The sequence below is a fragment of the Bombus fervidus genome, chromosome 2, assembly GCF_041682495.2.
Source record: "Bombus fervidus isolate BK054 chromosome 2, iyBomFerv1, whole genome shotgun sequence".
Classification (NCBI taxonomy): domain Eukaryota; kingdom Metazoa; phylum Arthropoda; class Insecta; order Hymenoptera; family Apidae; genus Bombus; species Bombus fervidus.
The window spans coordinates 22,257,278-22,277,684 of NC_091518.1; the positions used below are offsets into that span (position 1 = coordinate 22,257,278).

The 20,407-nt window shown below is 35.4% G+C and overlaps 2 protein-coding genes and 1 long non-coding RNA gene across 7 annotated transcripts; 1 reads left to right on the forward strand and 2 right to left on the reverse strand.

The window, feature by feature from the left end:
- Positions 1-269: 269 nt before the first annotated feature.
- Positions 270-6,694, reverse strand: LOC139994520 (uncharacterized). Its single transcript, XR_011801658.1, has 2 exons — positions 5,622-6,694; positions 270-2,193 (listed from the first exon to the last, which is right to left on the reverse strand). It is a non-coding gene; the product is annotated as an uncharacterized lncRNA (long non-coding RNA).
- On the forward strand, positions 2,848-15,730 carry LOC139994403 (uncharacterized). 5 transcript variants are annotated; one of them, XM_072017017.1, is made up of 14 exons: positions 6,726-6,906; positions 7,123-7,294; positions 7,389-7,839; positions 8,617-9,169; positions 9,265-9,312; positions 10,956-11,396; positions 12,174-13,170; positions 13,433-14,077; positions 14,210-14,519; positions 14,613-14,683; positions 14,762-14,955; positions 15,035-15,162; positions 15,239-15,418; positions 15,522-15,730. In XM_072017017.1, exons 6-14 carry the CDS (start codon positions 11,090-11,092, stop codon positions 15,696-15,698), a joined length of 3,009 nt encoding a protein of 1,002 aa, XP_071873118.1. In that variant the 5' UTR covers positions 6,726-6,906; positions 7,123-7,294; positions 7,389-7,839; positions 8,617-9,169; positions 9,265-9,312; positions 10,956-11,089; the 3' UTR covers positions 15,699-15,730. The 5 variants fall into 5 exon arrangements, with proteins under 5 accessions (XP_071873109.1, XP_071873118.1, XP_071873124.1 ...); XM_072017023.1 differs by lacking the exons at positions 8,617-9,169; positions 9,265-9,312; XM_072017031.1 differs by lacking the exons at positions 7,389-7,839; positions 8,617-9,169; positions 9,265-9,312.
- Positions 15,731-15,898: 168 nt separating this feature from the next.
- LOC139994447 (protein SERAC1) lies at positions 15,899-20,176 on the reverse strand. The gene is made up of 15 exons (XM_072017097.1): positions 19,775-20,176; positions 19,546-19,673; positions 19,275-19,475; positions 19,075-19,202; positions 18,888-18,998; positions 18,665-18,800; positions 18,464-18,607; positions 18,131-18,382; positions 17,415-17,607; positions 17,181-17,345; positions 16,976-17,100; positions 16,733-16,885; positions 16,510-16,656; positions 16,370-16,436; positions 15,899-16,295 (listed from the first exon to the last, which is right to left on the reverse strand). The coding sequence occupies exons 1-15, from the start codon at positions 19,843-19,845 to the stop codon at positions 16,184-16,186; spliced, it is 2,133 nt and encodes a 710-aa protein (XP_071873198.1). The 5' UTR covers positions 19,846-20,176; the 3' UTR covers positions 15,899-16,183.
- Positions 20,177-20,407: the final 231 nt, after the last annotated feature.

Consider the following 20,407-nt stretch of genomic DNA (forward strand, 5'->3'; position numbering starts at 1 on the left):
ATGTTATTTACAATCACAGTTATTTATCATTTATTCATGTGGCATTTTTACGGTACGGAATTCCTAATCTCATGAAAAAGATATTAGGAAAATATATTTTCTTCAATAAATCATTCATAAAAATTGCGATAAGAAGCATTTACATCTCCCAACGATCTATCGAATTATTTACGTTTTATTTCTAATATTTTATAATATTTCATTACAGACTTGTATACACATGCAAAAAAAAAGAACAATAATAATTGAAGATCAAAAAGCCATCATAGTTAATGTGTACGTTTTATTTTTTATCGAACAATTGTTTAATTGTTTATTTTTATCTCAAAGCTAGTAATTTACACGATTATGTAATAATATAATGTTACAATATAAATGATGTACATACAATAAGAATAAATGCAATAAAATTTGTGCGTATTGTAACATTATAAAAAGGGAGCGATTTTACTTTTTCAAATACACGACTGTTTCAAATATCACGAAATATAATAAAATTTATTTAATTTCTTCTTATTACATTGTTAATTTATCAAATATAATATCTATACCACTTATAACTAATCACGTACATATAGTTTCGATACCGCAAGTTATGTCAGATAGATTAGAGGTGATTTGAATGCCAGTATAGGACAATGACTTCAATGCCTGCATCTATCGAGAAAGGTACGCTCTCGTGCCATTCGTCTTTTACGTAAATTATTCTTTATCTTTCAGATATAAAACTCGAGCCAACGAAAAAAATCTCCGGATATGATCTTTTGTGATCTTTAATTTTACAAACAAAGCTTTATCGATCAAAGAAAATTTTCAAGAGTTTTAGTTATATGTACGATCGAAATTTTCTCATTTTCACAAATGACTAAGAAATTCCACGACAAGTACGTTATTCCGTAAATTCGTACCATTGTCACGAAATAAAATACCGTACATGATTATATACGGTATATCTTTTGTCGTTACCGTTACAATCGAGACCAAGTTGCACTTCCTGCTAACTCCACACGAATACAAATTGGCAACTTGACACGATGGCTAGTTCGTAACCGTACCTTCTCTCGTATTTTCACTGTAAATAATAGTTGAAAATCCTAATACTGATATATATCGTAGGATAGTGTATATGTTACTTGAGCAGCATTTTATTACACAGAATCGTGATATAAGAAAATCGTCGTATCCTGCTGATCCTTTTACCATTCTTTCAACATTTAACTATAAAACAGGTGGTTAGCCTTTTGCCAAGAAGATATCCGTATATAAAGTTCTTAAAAATAAATATTCCAGAAACGTGAACGTTTAAACGATTAACTTGGAAATTTAAAAAGTCACGAAACTTCGTACGCAATTGGTATAGATCGTTCATAATACAAACTTACTTTTCATTGCTACGATAATGCAAATTGTAGAGATTGAGTCACCTCTTGAAGAAAATACAAAGCTTTCTTGTGAATTATCGAGAGAATAGCGAAAGATATCGAAAGTTATTATATTTAAATTATTATTCGTATAAACTTTGTACGACTTTCAATTATTTGAGCAAAGCAACACGCACTTACAATCGCATCGAGGATAAAATTCTTCGAATCACATTAATACCGATAATCTTGTACAAATGCTCGGTACAAATTGGCACAATTATTTAGACAGCACCATCGTATATGTGAATTTTACATATACGTATATGCGGTAATTTTATTCGATATATATACACATCCAAAAACCATAAACATGCTATATGCTCAAAAAAGAGAGAGAGAGAGAGATAGAAGATCTTTTTCTCGTTAGAATACTCGCACGAGGTCGATCGCAAGAAATTAAAAAATAATACAAAAACCAACCATACGTGACGTAAAGCACGCGAAGGCATACTAATTCCCCATGCGGTTGAAGCAGTAATTTAGAAGCTATTATAGAACATCATCTTCGGTCTCGTTGCGTCATGATAATACTTTCCCCGGCTGTGCCGACCTTGCTCGTCTTTTTCCTTTCGTGCCCGTTGGGTTTCTGGCCGGATGTGAATCAGTTCGGAATCGACGATACGACGATTCGCAAAGGTCGCCTGTACCCGGCGAGGGTTAACGAACGTATCCCGATAGGATAAAATCGACGTCGAAAAAATGTTTACGAAGGTCCTGCCGAAGGACGCGGCCGTGTTATGGCATTCTTCGGCTGCATTCTTTCCAGCCTCTAAAAAACGATAGATGGAACCGAAATAAGGATACTAAACACACGCTATATATAGCTTGCATGCAAAGTTGGGCTTTATGAGACGCATAATGGGTGGACATCATAATGGGTATTAAAATGTTTCTGCAATTGGATACCGATAAATGTAGGACTTTTTAATTCTTCAACGATGAATTAAAATACTAACATGTCTCTAGAGTTAGCAGTGATTGGTACGATAAACTGATCGTAATATTCCACATTGAAAGGACAGAATTACTACCATCTATGATCAGAGTTTTAGAAAGAACATTGTATGTCGATCGCAGCTTTCTACTTTGATTTAAATAGATCAAATTATCGAAATACGCACGTATAGATATGTAACTTTGAAATTACACAACATTATTAATGAAACTAGAGGATCCTTGTGTAACATATTTGTCTAAAATATCAAACATAGAATTCGGATATTGGGATTCTATTACTTTCTATCTAATGAAAATATGGCAAAATTACAAAATATATATAATAATAATAATAATAATAATATCGAAGCAATTTTGTGACTAACGATTATTCAAAAACTGTATCTTTTCGCTAATTTCGTTATATCCGTGAAAGAAAAAAGATCAAGATTATATACAGAAGAAAATAATTCGTTTCATAAGGATCTCTTTTATTCGTAGGATGCAAAAGAGCCTCGACTCGAGGGGCTCGGCTCGGTGACGAAAACACTGCCCCCCGGTTCTAAAATCGTTGCGAAAGATCGTTGATCCTCACCTGCGACCTTCACGAAGATAGAAGAAAGGTCGTACCCGGACGTTCTCAAATTTTTCCTAAAACCCGTCTCCGCTGTTTTTCTAAGTATCGGCTCCCTCTCGTTGATCGTCACAAAGACGTGTACAGGAGAAGAGAAGCAGAGGAGAAGTCACAGAACAGAAAGGAGAGGGAAAGATCGCGATGGCCTCGACGTGCCAGCTCCGCCTCGCGAGCCTCGCAGCCACCAAGTGAAAGTAGGATTTTGCTTTCTACCCGTGGCCAGTGACAAACGCGCCGTGCTCGCGAACTCGTCTCTTTTCTTCTGCGAGGATGTGTCCGTTCGTCGTTGCTCGATAAATCAACGGGCACAGACACAACGTGACGAAAAAGGTTCGCGAATTTCAGCGTCGTTACGATGACAGTGTTGTACTGACATTCGGGCGAACTGCCTCGAAATCGTGCCGATAGGAAAAAGTGCGCGGTGCGAACAAGTGACCAGGAGAGGATGTCGAGACACAAAACGAACGATAACCGTTTCGTCGACATGATTCTGACGTTTCTAATTCTCGGCTACGCCTTCGTGCCAACCAACTGTCAACAAGGTATGTTTTTTCCGAAAATACCCGCGCAACAAGTACCCCTTTGAAGCGACGAATTTGAGTGTACGATCCTATTTCGCGTTCCGACCGAGAGGGCGCGCTGCCGAGATCCCCGCAATCCTTTCATGGATAAAGCACACAGAGTAAATGCGAACGTCCTCGTGGACATATGCGTCGTGAGAGATTTATGGGATTCCAGGTTGTCCGGTTGAATTTTTACTGCACTGCAAAGGGCTTCTTCGGATTCTTCGAAGTATATCGTTACCGGCTGATTTATGGGCTGCCATGGACTTCGAAGTCTGTTCAAGAAACCACTGAGAGGTCCCGTTTGATTTTGACAACGTAATACCAGTGGAATGTGTAGGTGGTATTTATGTAATCCACAGAGTCGACGATGTATGACTGTCACGATTCACTGGGCACGGTAGTCTTTCTCGCTTAATTCGTATTCTTTGTCGTTCCTACGACCGGCAAAATTTTCAGTTAATCGTCCCTGTCAAATATCGATGCATCGATGAAAATTGGACGAAAAAATCACATACATTAGGATTTGAATTTTATCGTAACAAATATTTCGATAGTATGGACCATGTTTCGTAGGTTACCATCATTTGGTAATTGTCGCGACTTTGTTTAATAAGCAAAGCATAACAATTTCGTAACAAAGCCTTACTCGTTGCGTAATAGTAAGATGAATAGATTGAAGATTGAAGCGATGTTCGCACGAATGGTATGCGCAAATTTTCTTGAAATCATAACTAGGAACAACGCAATACACTTCATGCACTCCGGCCTTAAACCTGCGGACAGGATAAACGATGGATGACCGCTGTGCAATACTAGATAGTTTGAATTCGTGACCTGGTGTACATTGCGATACAATACGCAATACAATAGAACTGCAATTCTATACGAGTGTTACGTACAATCGCGTACCACGATAACGCAATTGAAACTCCATTGTTGCCTGTAATAACAACTTCGGCTCGAACGATTATCGTGATTCCCTAAAACGGATATATCTAATTTAAAATTATGGCAAATGATAAAATCGACCTGATTCCACGCATATAATATTTCAATTATCGTTTATTGTGTAATAGCCATAAAGAAGAGTATCGAAGTAATCTATAGACGCACAGCTTTATTTTATTCATACTCGATGCTGAAATGAAAAAAAGAAAGAAAAAAATGAAATTTCAACGCTTCGTTAAAATAAATTTCATTTGATTCGTTCTATATCTCTACGGGTTAATTGCTTGATATTAGTAGGATCGCGAATTAAAATAATCAGATTGAAAAGTAAGAGATTTCATTAATTTGTAATGCAAAGTATGTTCAATGACAGTAAAATTGTTCGCGTTTCTTTCGTTTGCTTATTCCCGCCTTTTTAACGATAGAAAAAATGAAAAGAAACGATTATCAATTTGGTATTCAAATTAGAATTCTAAAAATAATGATTCGAATCACCGGTAAGATGCGTTCTGTTTGCAGCGAACGGGATTCCCCGCGCCTCTTTCTTCGTTTCAAATTCTGGAATACACCGTACAGACAGAAATCAATGAACTTAGAAACGTAAACACCAACCGAATAACCATTTCACAGAAAACAATTTAGTTTTCACGCATCATTGTCTTAGCTTCGAAGGCTAGTTAAAAATATTAATCGATCGGACACGAATTAATAGTAAATTTAGATCTGAAATGTATCGATATTCGCGTTGTAGGCGTGCAAGAACGAATAGTTTTCATGTAAATGATTTCCATGAAATACGACACGGTTTCGTCGTGCATCTCGTGACCTCGCTCTTTTCACTGAGTTTAAATAATACTCATTTCACAGATCTCGTAATAGATGAGATTTTTTTGAAATCACGTAACTGGATTTATCGTGTTAATCATCAGATCGGAATGGGTAACCCCATGATGATGAAGACGCGAACGAAACCTGGTGCTCGAATATCTCAGTTTCCCAGAAAAGATCAATGACACAATACCATTGACGAGCAACGTATAAAATACATTATTAAAGCGCGATTTCTACCATACTATAAATAGTGTTACGAGATTAGTAAGGCAACTGATTTACCTTCTTTCCCAGTTGAGTCATTAACCTTGAAAAAGAAACTTCTCTAGAGAAAGTTTCTGCCAATATGCATAGCAATATCGATCGTGCATTTTCTTGCACCTTGCTTCTGAACTGTTCATCATGGTCATCCTAAATCTTAAAAGTAGACTGCAGATATTTATGCAATATTTATCCATATATTCTTACAAATTTTTGCAATTTCACAGATGTAGATAAATACAAGATATAGATAATGTGTAAAAGTGTATAAAATACCTAAGCCGTGGTACTGGTTATAGTATTTAGTAACTGAAACAGATCTATAATTCGTGACCGGCAGGCGAATTTTCAGCCGCCATCCCTGCAACTCGATTTATTCGTAGTTGTATCGTTTATCTCAGCGTGGTTCTAGTAATTCGAAATTCATCTAAAACTGTAAGTACATATACACATACGTACCTCGTGTAGATAATACATCAATCGTTCACAAAATTTATTGTTATTCATTTTGCGTGTAATCTCTATGGTAAGTACCGAGATAATTGCAGTGTCTACCAGTGCCTTACAGTCGATAGCAAAAGTCACTGGATCTTAGAGTACTAGAACCTTTAGCAGAAAACATGTGCATTGTTTTAACCAAAAAGTAATCGCTAACAACACTGATAGTCGAATGCGACTTTAAGTGAAAACAAAAATCTACATTTCAAAAATTTGTTAACGTTGAATTCAAAGTTTTTTAAATATCGATCGCGAAGAAAGTATGTACTTCCGCAAACAAACAAACAGGTTAATAAGAGAGAATTAATAGCAACCTGGCTATGAAGTTCGCCATTAATCATGTCTACGCTCGGTTGGTAGAACTGGAACATCGCGTATCAGGAATCTGCATTAATTGCGTGGCGCTATAATAACGGTGTGTCCGCTTAAGGAAAGTGCGTATCGAGCGCCGAATCTTTGACGAGGCGCGTTTCTCGTTTAGGCTTCGTTTTCACTAGGATTGTAGGCCAGAAAATGGCACGGTCGTGTGACCGTTTCGTTGCGTGCAGACGCGAATCTTTCGCCTTTTACATTCGCGTTGGATAAGGAAAGTCACGGTACAATAAGCATGGAACGTGTTATTTCAAAATATCGTCGTGCCGCACAGATAGACGCAGTTCTGTGACCTGCGCCTGTATGTAGATGCATTATCTGATGGGAGAGAGGGCGCAAGGCGGTTTTAATCGGTTTGAAATCGTGCGAGGTCAAACCACTCGTTTATACGTTTATCCGAGACGAACGGATAAAGGCGTGGTAAAATGTCGCTAAGGTATGCATTTATAATATTTGCGATAAAAGAAATATTAATAAAGTTGCATGGTTACTCTCAATCGCAATCGCATATTGCGAATAGTACTACTAGTTATTGGTTAATAAATATATCTATATGTATCTTCCAGTAAAAGTATTTTTTATAAAATCGTTAAGATTTTGATTCGTGTATCGTGCAATTACGATGAAAGTTGATGATTTTATGATGCTGCAGCTGTGGGAGAAATTGCATGTGACATATCGAACCGCGAAGAAAGTCGAATCGTGAAAATGCTCGAACGAGCTTGGAGAATTTAATAAATCTTGTAACGTGGAAATTTCACCTGACACGTAAAAAGCGTCGATAATAAAATACGAGCTGTAATAAATTTATTTTACCAAGAAAGGTAACGCTATATCATTAAACGACATACTGTTTGAATAATAGTAAATTTAGGAAAAGCAACGATAGTAGCAATAAGGTAGGAATAAATTTTGTAGCACGAAGAAAAAGACGCGATCGATACTTTGGCAAGTACCTCGAGTTAAGAATTCGTGTGAATGTACGAGCAGAGAGTAGACGCGATCAAGTCGAAGGACGATTGAAAGGAGAACGGCTGCACTCGGCCTATTATTTATACATATACAACTTCGTTGCCTAAGCTTGGCACGCGCGACTTCTCGCTCCTTTCGTCCACGCACACCCGTTAGAATTCAAGCAAACACTTCCTGCTGTCTCGATCGTGAAAGTATCAAACAACTTCCACTGAAAATACGAACTGGTATTGGCCATATAAGCGATTTCGAATTACGTCAATAGTTCGATGAATTTGCCAACAACCGGCGGAGACAGCTGAGAATATCGACTCCGGTTCAGCATCAGCTGCGGAAACCGTGTGACATACGAGCGAGTTCCGGTAAAAGAACACAAATACGGAAAAACATTGATCACGTAAGTCACGATAACTTGGAATTGCGTTAAATGCGAATGACGAATCTACAATGAATTGTATTACGATTACACGCGCATTTTATAGAAAATTTGAATTAGTGGTATATAATTTTGATTCTAGCGTCGAATGTCGACGAACGAATAGTTGAGCGTCGATTTGTATTTTTAAACAGATAAGCTTTCAATTTCGGTGAGGATAATTTTACGTCCGTTCTGCAATTTGCAACAGTACGCGGTTCGAAAAAAGGCCGCATTATCATGAAATTAGATACACGATGCGAAGTAACGTATTTCCATTGACAGTTAATCACGTAGCACTTACCGCAAGCTTTCGCGCGTTATGTTTTTAATGGCGCAATAATTTATAACGCGAGGCGGAAAACGCGATCGCTAAACTGTGTCGTTCTATCTTATCGATATTTACATAAAATTCTTACCGATCGAGGTAATAGATAGATCGGGGTATCTTACAATTCTTGCATCGAGTATTATCGATTGAGCAAGATCGATCATACAAAATAAGTATATGCGTGTCTGATTGAACTATTTAAAGTAAATAATATCGTACAGTATTTAATTATTTATTTTGACAAATTATTTTATTTAATTCTTAAAAAATAAATCAAACAAAAGCATAGGAATTGGATCTTTAGAAATTGTTCAATGTCCTTTTAAGTGGCTCAAATTATTTCGACAGACCATTCATTGCGAACAATTAAATTACATAAACAACAATGCAGGATAAAACGCATTCTCAGATAATTTGTGCATTTCTAGAGTTTCTCTCCTAAAACGAAACACGAGACTACGGATAGGACCTGAGCTCGAAAAGCGCAAGTAAACTTTGTTAACCAGCGATTAAAACGGCACGTGCGTTTGCGAATTTAACGGTGAGAAATCAAATTACACGGCAACAAACGAATCGTAAGAAAACCAGTGCGATTAAACGCATTCGAGCAGCGTAACCACGCCTTAATTTATATTCCCGCTCGGATTTCGAAGGCCTAGAGCCTCGTCGACTCCATCACGGACACACCCACGGAACTATTCCACTTACGACATTTACCACGGATACAACCCTTTTCAAGAGTATCCCGCGTTGCTGCAACTCGGAATATTTCAGCCACTCTCTCTCTCTACGAAATATTATTCGCCTCTGCTTGGCAGAACCATCGTAAACCGAGTTTATGCACTCGTAATATATATTTTGCGGTACGAATAGAGTGTTAAGTAGAGGTTTAAAGACACACTGAGCATACTGTAATGGATATATTATTTGACGAAGCAGAAGATGTTTGACATTCAAACTGGAGTTACAGCGTAAAAGACGGTAAAAGATATGAAAATATACGAAGGAACGTTAATAGGAGGATAATTTTAATTTTGGGGGATTTTTATTTTATTTTATTATTATTTATTTTAGAGTATGAAAGGATCTGTGAATGAAAAACAACGGTATGATCATTGAATAGCGTGAGTATTAATTTCGGAGTATCCTGTTCGAAAAAGGGAATGGTACTTTGGAGTTCAACGGTACCTACTACGTGAATAAATAGCGGAACTAACGTTGCTAATAAAACGAGGAGAAACTAGACCAGAGTAGAGCTCCTTTTTTGCACGAAGGCTGTAAAAAATTGCAGGATATGCAAATACATTTAACACGTTGCATTTCTTTCAACTCAGAAAGTTGAATCGCTTTACGAAGTTGTTCGTGAATTCAAATGGAGGAAATCGTTTCCTTATTATTTGCTTACAATAGCGTGTCATGATTTATTGCATAAGACGCAACGAATCTTTAGCGATCAAAGTATCGATAATAGGTTGAAAATCTTGCGATCATTTAATTTACTTAATTTCATAGTTTATTTATCTATTGTATTTTTATTCGTAATTTATTTCGGATAAAAGAAAGTTTCGTCATTGCGGAATACGAAAGTATAGTAGCGTACTTCTCCTAATCGAAAGCTAGAAAAAGGAGAACAACGATGTAGCTAAGGTCTCGTGCGAGAGAATCGTGCGGATTATCGCTCTGTTTTGAATAAAAATTAACTTCGATCCTCTTCGAGATAAAAGCGGAAAACGTTTCTACCAATCGAAAGTCGGGAGAAGTCGAACGTAAATATATATCGTCGTATTAACTATAATACGATGATAATTAATGCTAATAGATTCGTTGATTTTCAAAGAACTTGGATTAAACTTTCGTGAGAGATATCCCAATAAGTAAATTATTGTACGAACGTTAATTTGCGTACGTTGAAAATTAATTAATCCTATTTCATTGTATCGTGCCTCGATATATTGAATCATCTTCGATCGTCGATCTTTACTCATTAAAAAAAAAAAAAAAAAAAAAAAAAAAATTGAAAACTCACGATCTTTATATTATGCATAAGCATACATTAAGTAAGAATTGTGTTAATCTGTGGTCTTCGAAGCAGAATAATTACGGTAGAAGTCAAATTACGTAAGATATTGTAACAGCATATATCTTACATATTCAAGAATTGTAACATGAAACTTTAAATGGTTATTTAATAACGTAGTGCGGCAGGAAGTTTGGAGTCGAGTTTTCCGCGACTAGTCGAGAAAATAAAGTGGACTGTTTCTCGATGCAAGGGACATTACAAAACGCGAAGAAACAATGCTGGAAAGCGTCTTCGCTTTCTTTCGGAAACGATCCGGACAGTTTCTCACGGAACGTGCTAGTTAAGTCCGTGAAAGAGCAACTATGGTCTATACATGATTATGCGAATCGAGCACACCCACTTTTCATTTTCGGTGTTCCGATTTTCATTCGTTCGATTCGTTTAGTTTGTTCTCTAAATCATAACTTTATTTTTGCCATCGCATGCAGTACACCAGATTTTATATCTAAATGTTGCCACTTATCTTTAAGTTATTAGATATATTTATTCTAAAATTACTCTTTTCGTTATTGAAATTTGTCTTGCTTGGTATTTTTTATCTATCGAATACCGATATATTTTATTTTTATAATGAAATTCGTCCTTGTAGAAAGCAATTGAATGTTTCTTTCTTTCGCAAGTATTTACGCAGAAAATTCGAATGGAATTCGCGAAATCTCATATCGAATCAACCAATTTGCTTTCAAGGATCGGCCGAATCGTGGGACAAATTATCGCGTCTGATACCAACGAATTCGGTGTACGAACAACAGGACAAGAACGCACCTCCTGTCAATAATCCAGCGGAAACGCTATTACGCTCCTTGGACGAAAACAATGTCATGGAGACGTCAAAAACGATTGGAAAGAAAAACAATCACGAGGAGGAAGTAGACGAGGAAGTTTACGAAGACGAGTACGAAGTTGAAACCGATCCAAAAACGGAACACGAAACTTTGAAATTTCCTAAAATCACCGATTCCACTAATGCAAAATACGAAAGAGCTCCGTCAGAGTTAACCGCTCAGACAGAAGACATGTCCAGAGACGAAGATTACGTGGAAGACCCTTCGACGAGTCAATACGACACGTACAATTACTATAACGATGATTACTCGAGTCCTAATCGGTCGCGATACCGGGCCGCAGGTAAGATAATTTGAAAATTACTCAAATTTCGAAGCTCAAATTTAAAAGTTATTAACACGTGTAATTCTCGATTTTTAACAACTATTAAGAGTTTTAAAACGATTCAAATTTTGCAACACTGTTGCGTTCTCTCTTTGCGTTAGCTCTTACTTACGATTAGTCTGACGAATATTCTTTCATAAGCCAAACGTAATAAGCAGCATGCTTTGTTATATACTTTCCTTAATTCTAATCCTTTTAAAGTTCTCCTACTTGCAAAGAAATGCCACGAAACAGCGTTGACGGATATTTCTCGTTGAACAAAGTTAAATTCTCGACTACTCGAAATCTACTTTACTTTTCGCGTAGATCGTATAATTGTGTAAAATGTGATACGAATGGAATTCGAAAAATTGATAATTTCCTAACGCGAACCTTTGCGCGACACGATTCTCGATTTAATGTGGCAAACTCTGGCTGAAACAAGATTATGTATAAACTTTAATAGAAATCGACTTGATTAAATTATATAACTTTCAAATAGCGATTCGAAAGACTATGCTAATAGGAAATCGATTATCTGCCATCGTAACGCAAAATCAAGGCGCAGCCACCTTTTAAACTGCCTTCTTTCGTGATATAACGCCACAGTATCAAATAATTATGATCTTTGCAGACGGGTTCTACGTTATGTAAGCTTCTTTCGTCACCTGGCAAAGAAAGTCCCGTGCGTAGACAGGAAAAAAAGAGACCACCGACCATGTTGTCTGTAAAAACAAGATTTTTGAAATTTTGCAGAGGACGAACACGCTCGCGACTATCTGGATACAGAGGAAGAAGAAGCGCAGCCGGAGGAGCATGGAGAACAAAAAGGAGAAGAAGAAGAAGAAGAAGAAGAAGAGGAAGAAGAAGAAAAATATGGGAAGAAACCACAGGACAACGACTATGATACGTCAGAGGAGGAAGAAGAATATTTCGATTCTCACCACGTTGCGAACGTAAACGATTCTTCGTCCGACCTGTTCGCAGAAAAGGATCTAGACACGCCAATTTCAACGACCAACAACGAGGAGGGTTCCTCGATGGAAGGTAGCGACAAAACTTTTGCTTTTCTCGGACCACCAGAGTCGAGAATAAATTCCTCCGCTGATAGTTCCATCTTGATCGGAGGAGCCATAGTGTCGGTAGTAACGACGAAAAGCGTCGTCAATGGCACGATTTCCGTTCCAACCACATCCTCCCCGACTACTACCGAACAAGTTGCCGCACCACCCTCCTCCACTTCTATGGTAATCACGGAACAACCTGTGACAGCGATAACAACCGAGGATACGTCTCGAATATTAGCTTCGGTTCAAACGAGTCGTAGCATATCTGGCGCTCGATTCTTGCCGTTTCCTGTAATAGATCGTATCGAACCGATCGGCCATAACAGCGAGAAGAAAACTTCGCCACCTCCGGAGTCCACGGAAAGCATTATCGATAAATTGGACAGGGTACAGTCGGAATTGTCCAGCGGTTTTCTCGCCGGTGGTTTCCGAACTGCCGGCAATTCCCTTCAGTTGGACGTTTTGAACGAAAGAGACAGGAATAATCGCAGAAGGTATACGACTACCGCTAAGACGCCGATCATTAGCAAGTTTGTACCGCGAAGATACAACGATAAGAGAAACGATCATGCTACGCCGAAGCCGAAGATCGAAACGACGCTTGATAGTTTGGAAGGGTTGTTACCGCGTGATTACGTTACGAGGAGTTCGTCGACGGTGTCGACGCTTCCCAAGACTGGATTTAGGTTGGTCATAGTTCAGGATATTCGTTTCAATTCGTTTAGGAATTTAATATAGTTTCGTAAATGAATATGGAGTTTTTATAAATACACGAGTATTTCTTCGCTTCGTTTTAACTTAATATTTTTATAGCGTTTTTTTAAGCCTATAAAGATTTATATATTTGTACGACTATAAATGTCGCAGTTAGTTCTCATTGCCAATTTAGATAATAAAGATAAATATATATAACGTAGAGTAACACAGAGTATGATTAATGATCCTTAGATGGCCGACAAAGAGCACAACTAGCACAACAGCAGAACCAACCACGACTCAACTCGCGTCAACTGCCTCCATTGCCATGGCGAAGAAACCTAAAACCAACGTGATCGTTCAAGACATAAGTGCCTTCTTACCACCCGGATACAAATTGAAGAAAGAGGACTCGACTGTTACAGAAAGCTCCCTGTTAAAGGATATTCTGGCGAAATCCAAGGTCGATATATCGTCGTTGTTACCAGCGGATTATAACAAGAAGAGAAACGAGGATGACACGACAGCAATGACGACAACAGCGAAAAGTACAGGCGTTTCGTCAGAGAAATCACCAGCTGAGAAAACGATTCAGGATTTGTTCGCTAAATCCAAAGTTGACATTTCTTCCTTGTTGCCGCGTGATTACGAACAGAAGAGGAAGAATCTTATTTCAGAGCCGGGAGACGTTCGTACTGAGAATTTCACCGAATCCAATGTTTCTGTGACAACGGAATCTACTTCGTCCACAACGAAGAAATCCGCTGGTTTGAAACTCGTGTTTCCTAGCAGGCCTGGCGGACGGAAAGCAATTAATAAAATCACCACTCCACCCAGTCCTCGAGGTGAAGGACCTGGCACGGTTACGCCAAAAATACACAGAGGATGGCCGATCAGGTGAGTCCCGTAAACTGAATTATCATTTCAACGCAAAGTTGCAGATCAAATTTAAAGTTTCTTTTAAGCAATCAAATTTGAAAGTCAAATATAAATTGAAATTGAGATTATTTTCTTTTCTAACTTTTGCAGAGTTACCACAGAATTTACCGGTTGGCCTAGTTCGTCCACTACCCCGATCTCGATAGAAAAGATACTGGAAGCTGCCCGAACCGCAACGATTTCGTCTGCGTCGCTAATCCCGATAACCGAAGCAACGTCGAGCACCACGACAACGTCGACTACGACGACGACGCCTCGACCAACCACACCAGGAATTTGTGAGCAAGATTGCGAAGTCGCTGGAACTATAAAGATAATTGGTAATACAAGCTGGGTACCGGAATTGCTTGATCGAAATACTCAAGAATGGCAGAAACTCGCCAATGAAATTGAGCGTGAGGTATATATATATACATGTATATATGTACTAAATTGGAAAGTGTTTATTTTATAAACATAATGTTCAGTAACATTTCCTTTTATTCTGTAACAGATGAACTTCATATTCTCAAAATCTGCTGTCCTAGCAAAATGGTATAAAAAGATAAGAATCGATTCATTCAGGTAACAATACAGATAAAATTTGTTAAAATCGATGAAAAGCTGATTTATTTATTTCACGAGGAAATTTATCAATTTTAGCGAGGGTAGTATTTTGGTAGATTATTTTGTTGAATTGGCCAACTTGGAGCAAAATGTTAATACGCAGGAATTGAAAGTTATTTTCCACGATTCGTTACGGACTTATAACGCAAATAGGTGGAACGAAACTAAAACGAAGAGTTCGATAAAGCTTGGATCGTTTACAATCGATCCGAAATATACGGATTTTGTAGGTATGTTATGTTATTGATAAAGTATTTATTTTATAAAATTTGCGTCTTGACTTTCCGTTTAAAAATAATTCCCTTTCAGTGATACCTAAAGTAACAACTCCCCAATACACCGAAGAAGACGATAGATTATTTCCACAATGGGCAATTGCTGTAATCGTAATTGGTGTTGGTGGATTAGTCTTTATCATTATATTTGGTGTCTCTGTTGTAAGTATTAAATCAGAAGGAGAAACGCTAATGTTAATATAAAATTAATATTCATTACGATATATTTAATCTTTAGTTAATAAATCGTCATAATGCTTCGAAATTGAAACCATCTATATCTACAATTTACGAGGAAGAAGTAGCAAAGAATATTACAGCTCATAGATCTAGTGATTACTCAAAACCGGTACATACGATTTGGACTGACCCAGACGTTTCTTGGAATGACAAATCTTTCGAATCGACTTCCAACAAGGTAGAATTCTAAAATACTTATATCCCTTTTGAAATCATTTGTAACAAATAATTCTGTAAATATTTATTAAATATAATTGTATAAATATTTTATTAATTTCTAGATTCTTGTCGAGAAATCTTTTCAAGACAATAAGAAATATAACATGTACGATAGTTGGAGATCGCAGTGGAACGGTTATTATTACAACGGGTCTCATACTAGCAGTAAATACGGCGGTTACGATAGTACAACAAATTTATCAAGTCGTCATCATCCTGATTACGATACAAATTTCTAAATTTTACGGTAATAAAGTAAAATTTCTATCAACTCTGCTTTCATTTAATTTATTCAGTGCCTTATATTGGATTTTACAATGTTTTGTTCGTATGTTTAAAATTTACTGCAGTTTTATGTATAACAAACTATAATGTTACCTTATATCGATCAATTAACATCTCGCGCTCGACTCCAGGAAATTGTTATAAAACAACTCAATAATTTTTTATCATTAGTTTATTGATTTTATTACAAAAAATTTTATTGTTCATTCTAGTCAAAGAAATAAATAATCAGTGATGTTAAAAAAAGTATTTGAGAAAATACTTGATATTTTTTATGATTAAAAAAGAAAAAGACGAATTTGTTATCCTTATTTGTTTCCTTTTCTTCTAGCGTAATTAATATTGGTTCGTATATAGAAAAATAAAATTTTTCATAGTACTAAAATACATCTGTACCATTTGTTCATAAGCTTATATAAACATAGAAATATATACAGATTTATAATTTATTTGGCAATGCTAACAATTCCGCAATTGGAGAAACAGTTGTTTTCTCGTGAGTTATGTGACATTTCAAAACGCTCAAAAGTTTTTGATATAAGAAGGAATGTCTATAAAATAAATAATATATAATTAAAATTTCCTACTTTTTAACAGATACGAAATAAAAAATCTGAATTATTACCTGCTAGCTGGTTTACATATAGACAAATGATCTTGAGCAATTTCATAAAATTCACCTACTCCAGGATCTACATATAAGCATTAGAATTTTTGTTAAAAGTTCGATAATATTATATAGAATAATTTTCATTGTATACGTACCAGCTGAATTAGAAGTAACAAACTGAAATGGAACATTTAACGGTGTTACATGGGTAGATTTAGTTTCGCTAAAACTAATAATCTCTATGGGGTAATCTTTCAACATATCGAGGAATTCGTTATGTAATTTTAATAATTGTGGCGACTCTAAACATAAATCATATTATTTATAAATATATCTAAAATATTTTTAAACTAATATCATAATACAATTTTAATATACCTTCACGAAGTTCCTGTACTTCGATCGATGGCCATAATACCATTTGTGTTGCTTGTTTTAATGCTGCCACGCGGGAACCACGATGTGGAGTACTATAAAATACTATACCACGTGTATTTTTACATATATTATTTTGATCACCATTCCTCCATTCTACAAAAAGAATAGTTGCATATATAAATATATAAATTTATATGAAAACGATATTAATATCTTATACTGAAATATGAAGACGATCCTAACCATCCACAAGCATTTTTTTTACTAATAAACCACCCATTGAGTGACAAACCCAAACTGTTGGTCGTTTTCCAACACCGGCAATTAATAATTTTTTTATATATTCTTCGCTTCTTTTGCCCATAGTGCTTCAAATGAACAAACAATACAAATAAATTACAAATTTTGAATAATTGGATGAAATAGTAACATTAATAATGTTATTTACTTTTTGTCCTCTATCGGGCATGAAGATGTCCATAGTGACAAATTAGTGTCATAATTTACCCCAATAACTCGAACAAATGGAATATCTTGTGGTAACCAATCTTTAGGCCAACACTGCGTTTTATGCCGTCTATCGTGATAAATTTTCTTCATACACGTATCATTCCTAAAATTGGAAATTCTTAAATATGGAATCATTTCTCAGCAAAACACATAACTTGAAATAATATTATACCCTTGGCAGAAAAATGGTCCATTCCCTCTAGAATTCGTACTTTGCGGGCAATCGTCTAGAATTACTTCAAAATCATGCCCCACTTTATCCCATTCACGTTTCCTCAAATCATAAGTTAAATCTCTCAAAAAATCTTGTGACTGATCATCTACCAAATTTGAAAAATTGATTCCATCTTGTATAATGTAGGGATCTACAATTTATGTAATTAATGTGAATAATTATGTTTAGTAGAGATACGAGGTCTGTCTAGGAACAATATAATCTAAGGGTACATCTTTCTATCTGATTGTGCTGTTGTAAGATTATTAGTCAGCAACAATAGGTTATTTTGTACGGGTCGAAGATCGTGAGAACCACATTTCGAGATGACTAAACACTGGGCGTTTCTCTCGGACCATAGATCCATGATTTATCATAGGTAATGACCTTCTTTAACATCTCAAATTTGTTTCTGACCGATCATGGTCAAATGCATACTTGCTTGATATGCATCATTTGCTTGATATGTTTGATCATATCGTTCAGAGTTTACAGGATTACTCATTAAGGTCTTCCGTAAATATTGAAAGTATGGTGTTTACAATAGCACACTCAGGTAGAAAGTCGGATTGTTTCCAAACGGATCTCGTATACGGTGCAACTAGAATATAATCGTAATTAATCTCATGTTCTATGTTTGTTACGCTAAATTATTATTTATAATACAAACAAACCTACAACCCCAACTTCAGATGTATCTGAATCTCTTTGCCTCCACGTTATAAATACTCCACCAAGTAGTCCGTGCAAGAAAATGACATCTAACTTTGTGTTTGCTACAGTTTTGTGCAGAGGATGAAGAAGATAAATACGTCTTGGATATTTATTATTCTCATCCACATCTAAATTTGCCAATGCACGACTGGCTGCTGCTGCCAATCTTATATCACTATTTTGAGTCCATTCTACCAATGTACCAATCCAACCTTTAAACGAAACCATGAATAATATACAATATTTTAAGGAACAAAATAAGGAGGCAAAATTGGAATCTACTTAATATATACCTGACTGAAAAATATCTTGCAAATACATTGAATGAAGTGAAATATTGGAAATTATTTTCGCAAGTAATATACATATGTTAATATTGTCACTGAAAATTTTCTTTATTATCATTAATAATGGAAGACCACCAGCATCGATAATATCTGAAAACAAGGAAAGATTAGATAAAAATGTTTTAATCTGCTAGATTTTTACTTTACCTTTACTATATAGCTCAAGGCAAGAATGATGGCATAGCGCTTGAACACAATTCTGTAATAATTCTTGATCCCATACTATGGCTGGTGCTACAGCCAGCCCTAAGTTTGTTAAATCGTGATCAAGTATCAGACTATCCTGTTTTTATACTTTGTAAATAATTAAAATGCGCACAAAATAATTTATATAATAGAAATTAAAAAATTTCAATGAGTATATACTTACAGAATGTATATCCTTAAAGTTTTTATTGAGAAATTGAAGAAGGCAGGGATGCGTATTTTCACATAATGTATTTAAGTAAAGGAGCAAGTGGTATACTTTTTCTATTATATCCTGAAAAAAATACGATCTCTCATCAAATATATCTGTTAAATAAACGTAATTACAATAAATATATTATTATACATGCCTGTAAATCATATTGTACATGATGATATGGTGGCTGCAAAAAAAATCTTGAATCAACATTTGGCATTCTTGCAAGAGACACTGCAGTTTTAGCATCCAACATTTGTGCAATATGCCGATAGTGCCAGTCTATAATTTTTAATTAAAAGCATTTAAATAAAAACTGTTTATATGAAGATTAATAATAGCTAAAAAGAATACCTTTTAAATGCTTTAAAGAATTAAGAGTATAGAGAGCTTTTAAACGTTCTCTGTCACTGCCATTTTGTGCAATATGTAATAGTTTATATGCCACATTACGGGTTAATGACTTCCACCATTTCATTATGATATGAGCAAATGAAAATGATTCTGTTGGTACTGACGATTGTAAATTTTCAACTTTCCTTAACATGAGAACATCTGAAATCATAAGAACAGAGCTAATAAATATTTGGAGCTTAGTAAATCATTACAAGCTAATGATAAATACCTTTGAATCGAGGGTCATCAATATAAATATATCGAGTATGTGGTTGGTCCTTGCTCAGAACATTGGTAGGTACAGAGGATTGTAAGATGTGTGATACTTGCCTTAATTGATACAAAAACCAACAACCCCTACATAAAAAATATAAATCATTCAAATATTAATATACAATATAATATTAATATACCATTAAATTAATGATTTTCGAAAAAATCCAATAAATAATACTAACCCAACCACAACAATGCAGATTCCAGTTGATTTTACATACTCTATATATTTATGGTAAGTTCGTAATCTCATTGTAAAAAAATATTTTATCCTATCAAGAACGTGAGTATATTTGTATAACGTTGATGTTTCAAAGGGTATTTAAAAATATATGTATATATATATACCAAATACAGGTATATATATATATATATACCAAAGATAGTCAAGATCGGCAATGTTTAATTATTTTACGGCCGTAGTTTTATTTTCCAATAATTATTGATATGAATATTCATTAAGTATTATTTTCTTGTAAACATTGCAACAGATATTAAGTCCTACAATACAATTATTATTATTTACAAATATTATTTACAAGGCTAAGTAAGATTTGATAAATTAGCTATTTGTCGTTCATGGCCAATAGAACAGCAACTAAAATCATCTATAACCGAAAATGTTAGTAAACAGTATGAATATTTTCAAATCATAATGTTCATGGATAATAATGGGCGAAATATATCCATACATGTTGACGTCAATATCAAAATATAAAATAAAGGAGATTTTCAATATTTCATGCACATCGAAGACTTAAATTAATCAAAATGCTTTTCCTAAGCTGAACTTCTATTTACATAATGTATTTATA

Bases quoted from the DNA above. Each gene is read 5' to 3' on its own strand.
- LOC139994447 (XM_072017097.1), bottom strand. From the start codon at position 19,845: ATGAGATTACGAACTTACCATAAATATATAGAGTATGTAAAATCAACT. The intron at 16,657-16,732 runs GTATATTAAAAT...ATTTATGTTTAG, and splicing joins AGTACAGGAACTTCGTGAAG to AGTCGCCACAATTATTAAAA. The intron at 16,437-16,509 runs GTACGTATACAA...GCTTATATGTAG, and splicing joins TGTTACTTCTAATTCAGCTG to ATCCTGGAGTAGGTGAATTT.
- LOC139994403 (XM_072017008.1), top strand. From the start codon at position 3,440: ATGTCGAGACACAAAACGAACGATAACCGTTTCGTCGACATGATTCTG. The intron at 14,078-14,209 runs GTGAGTCCCGTA...TAACTTTTGCAG, and splicing joins CACAGAGGATGGCCGATCAG to AGTTACCACAGAATTTACCG. The intron at 15,163-15,238 runs GTAAGTATTAAA...TTTAATCTTTAG, and splicing joins TTATATTTGGTGTCTCTGTT to TTAATAAATCGTCATAATGC.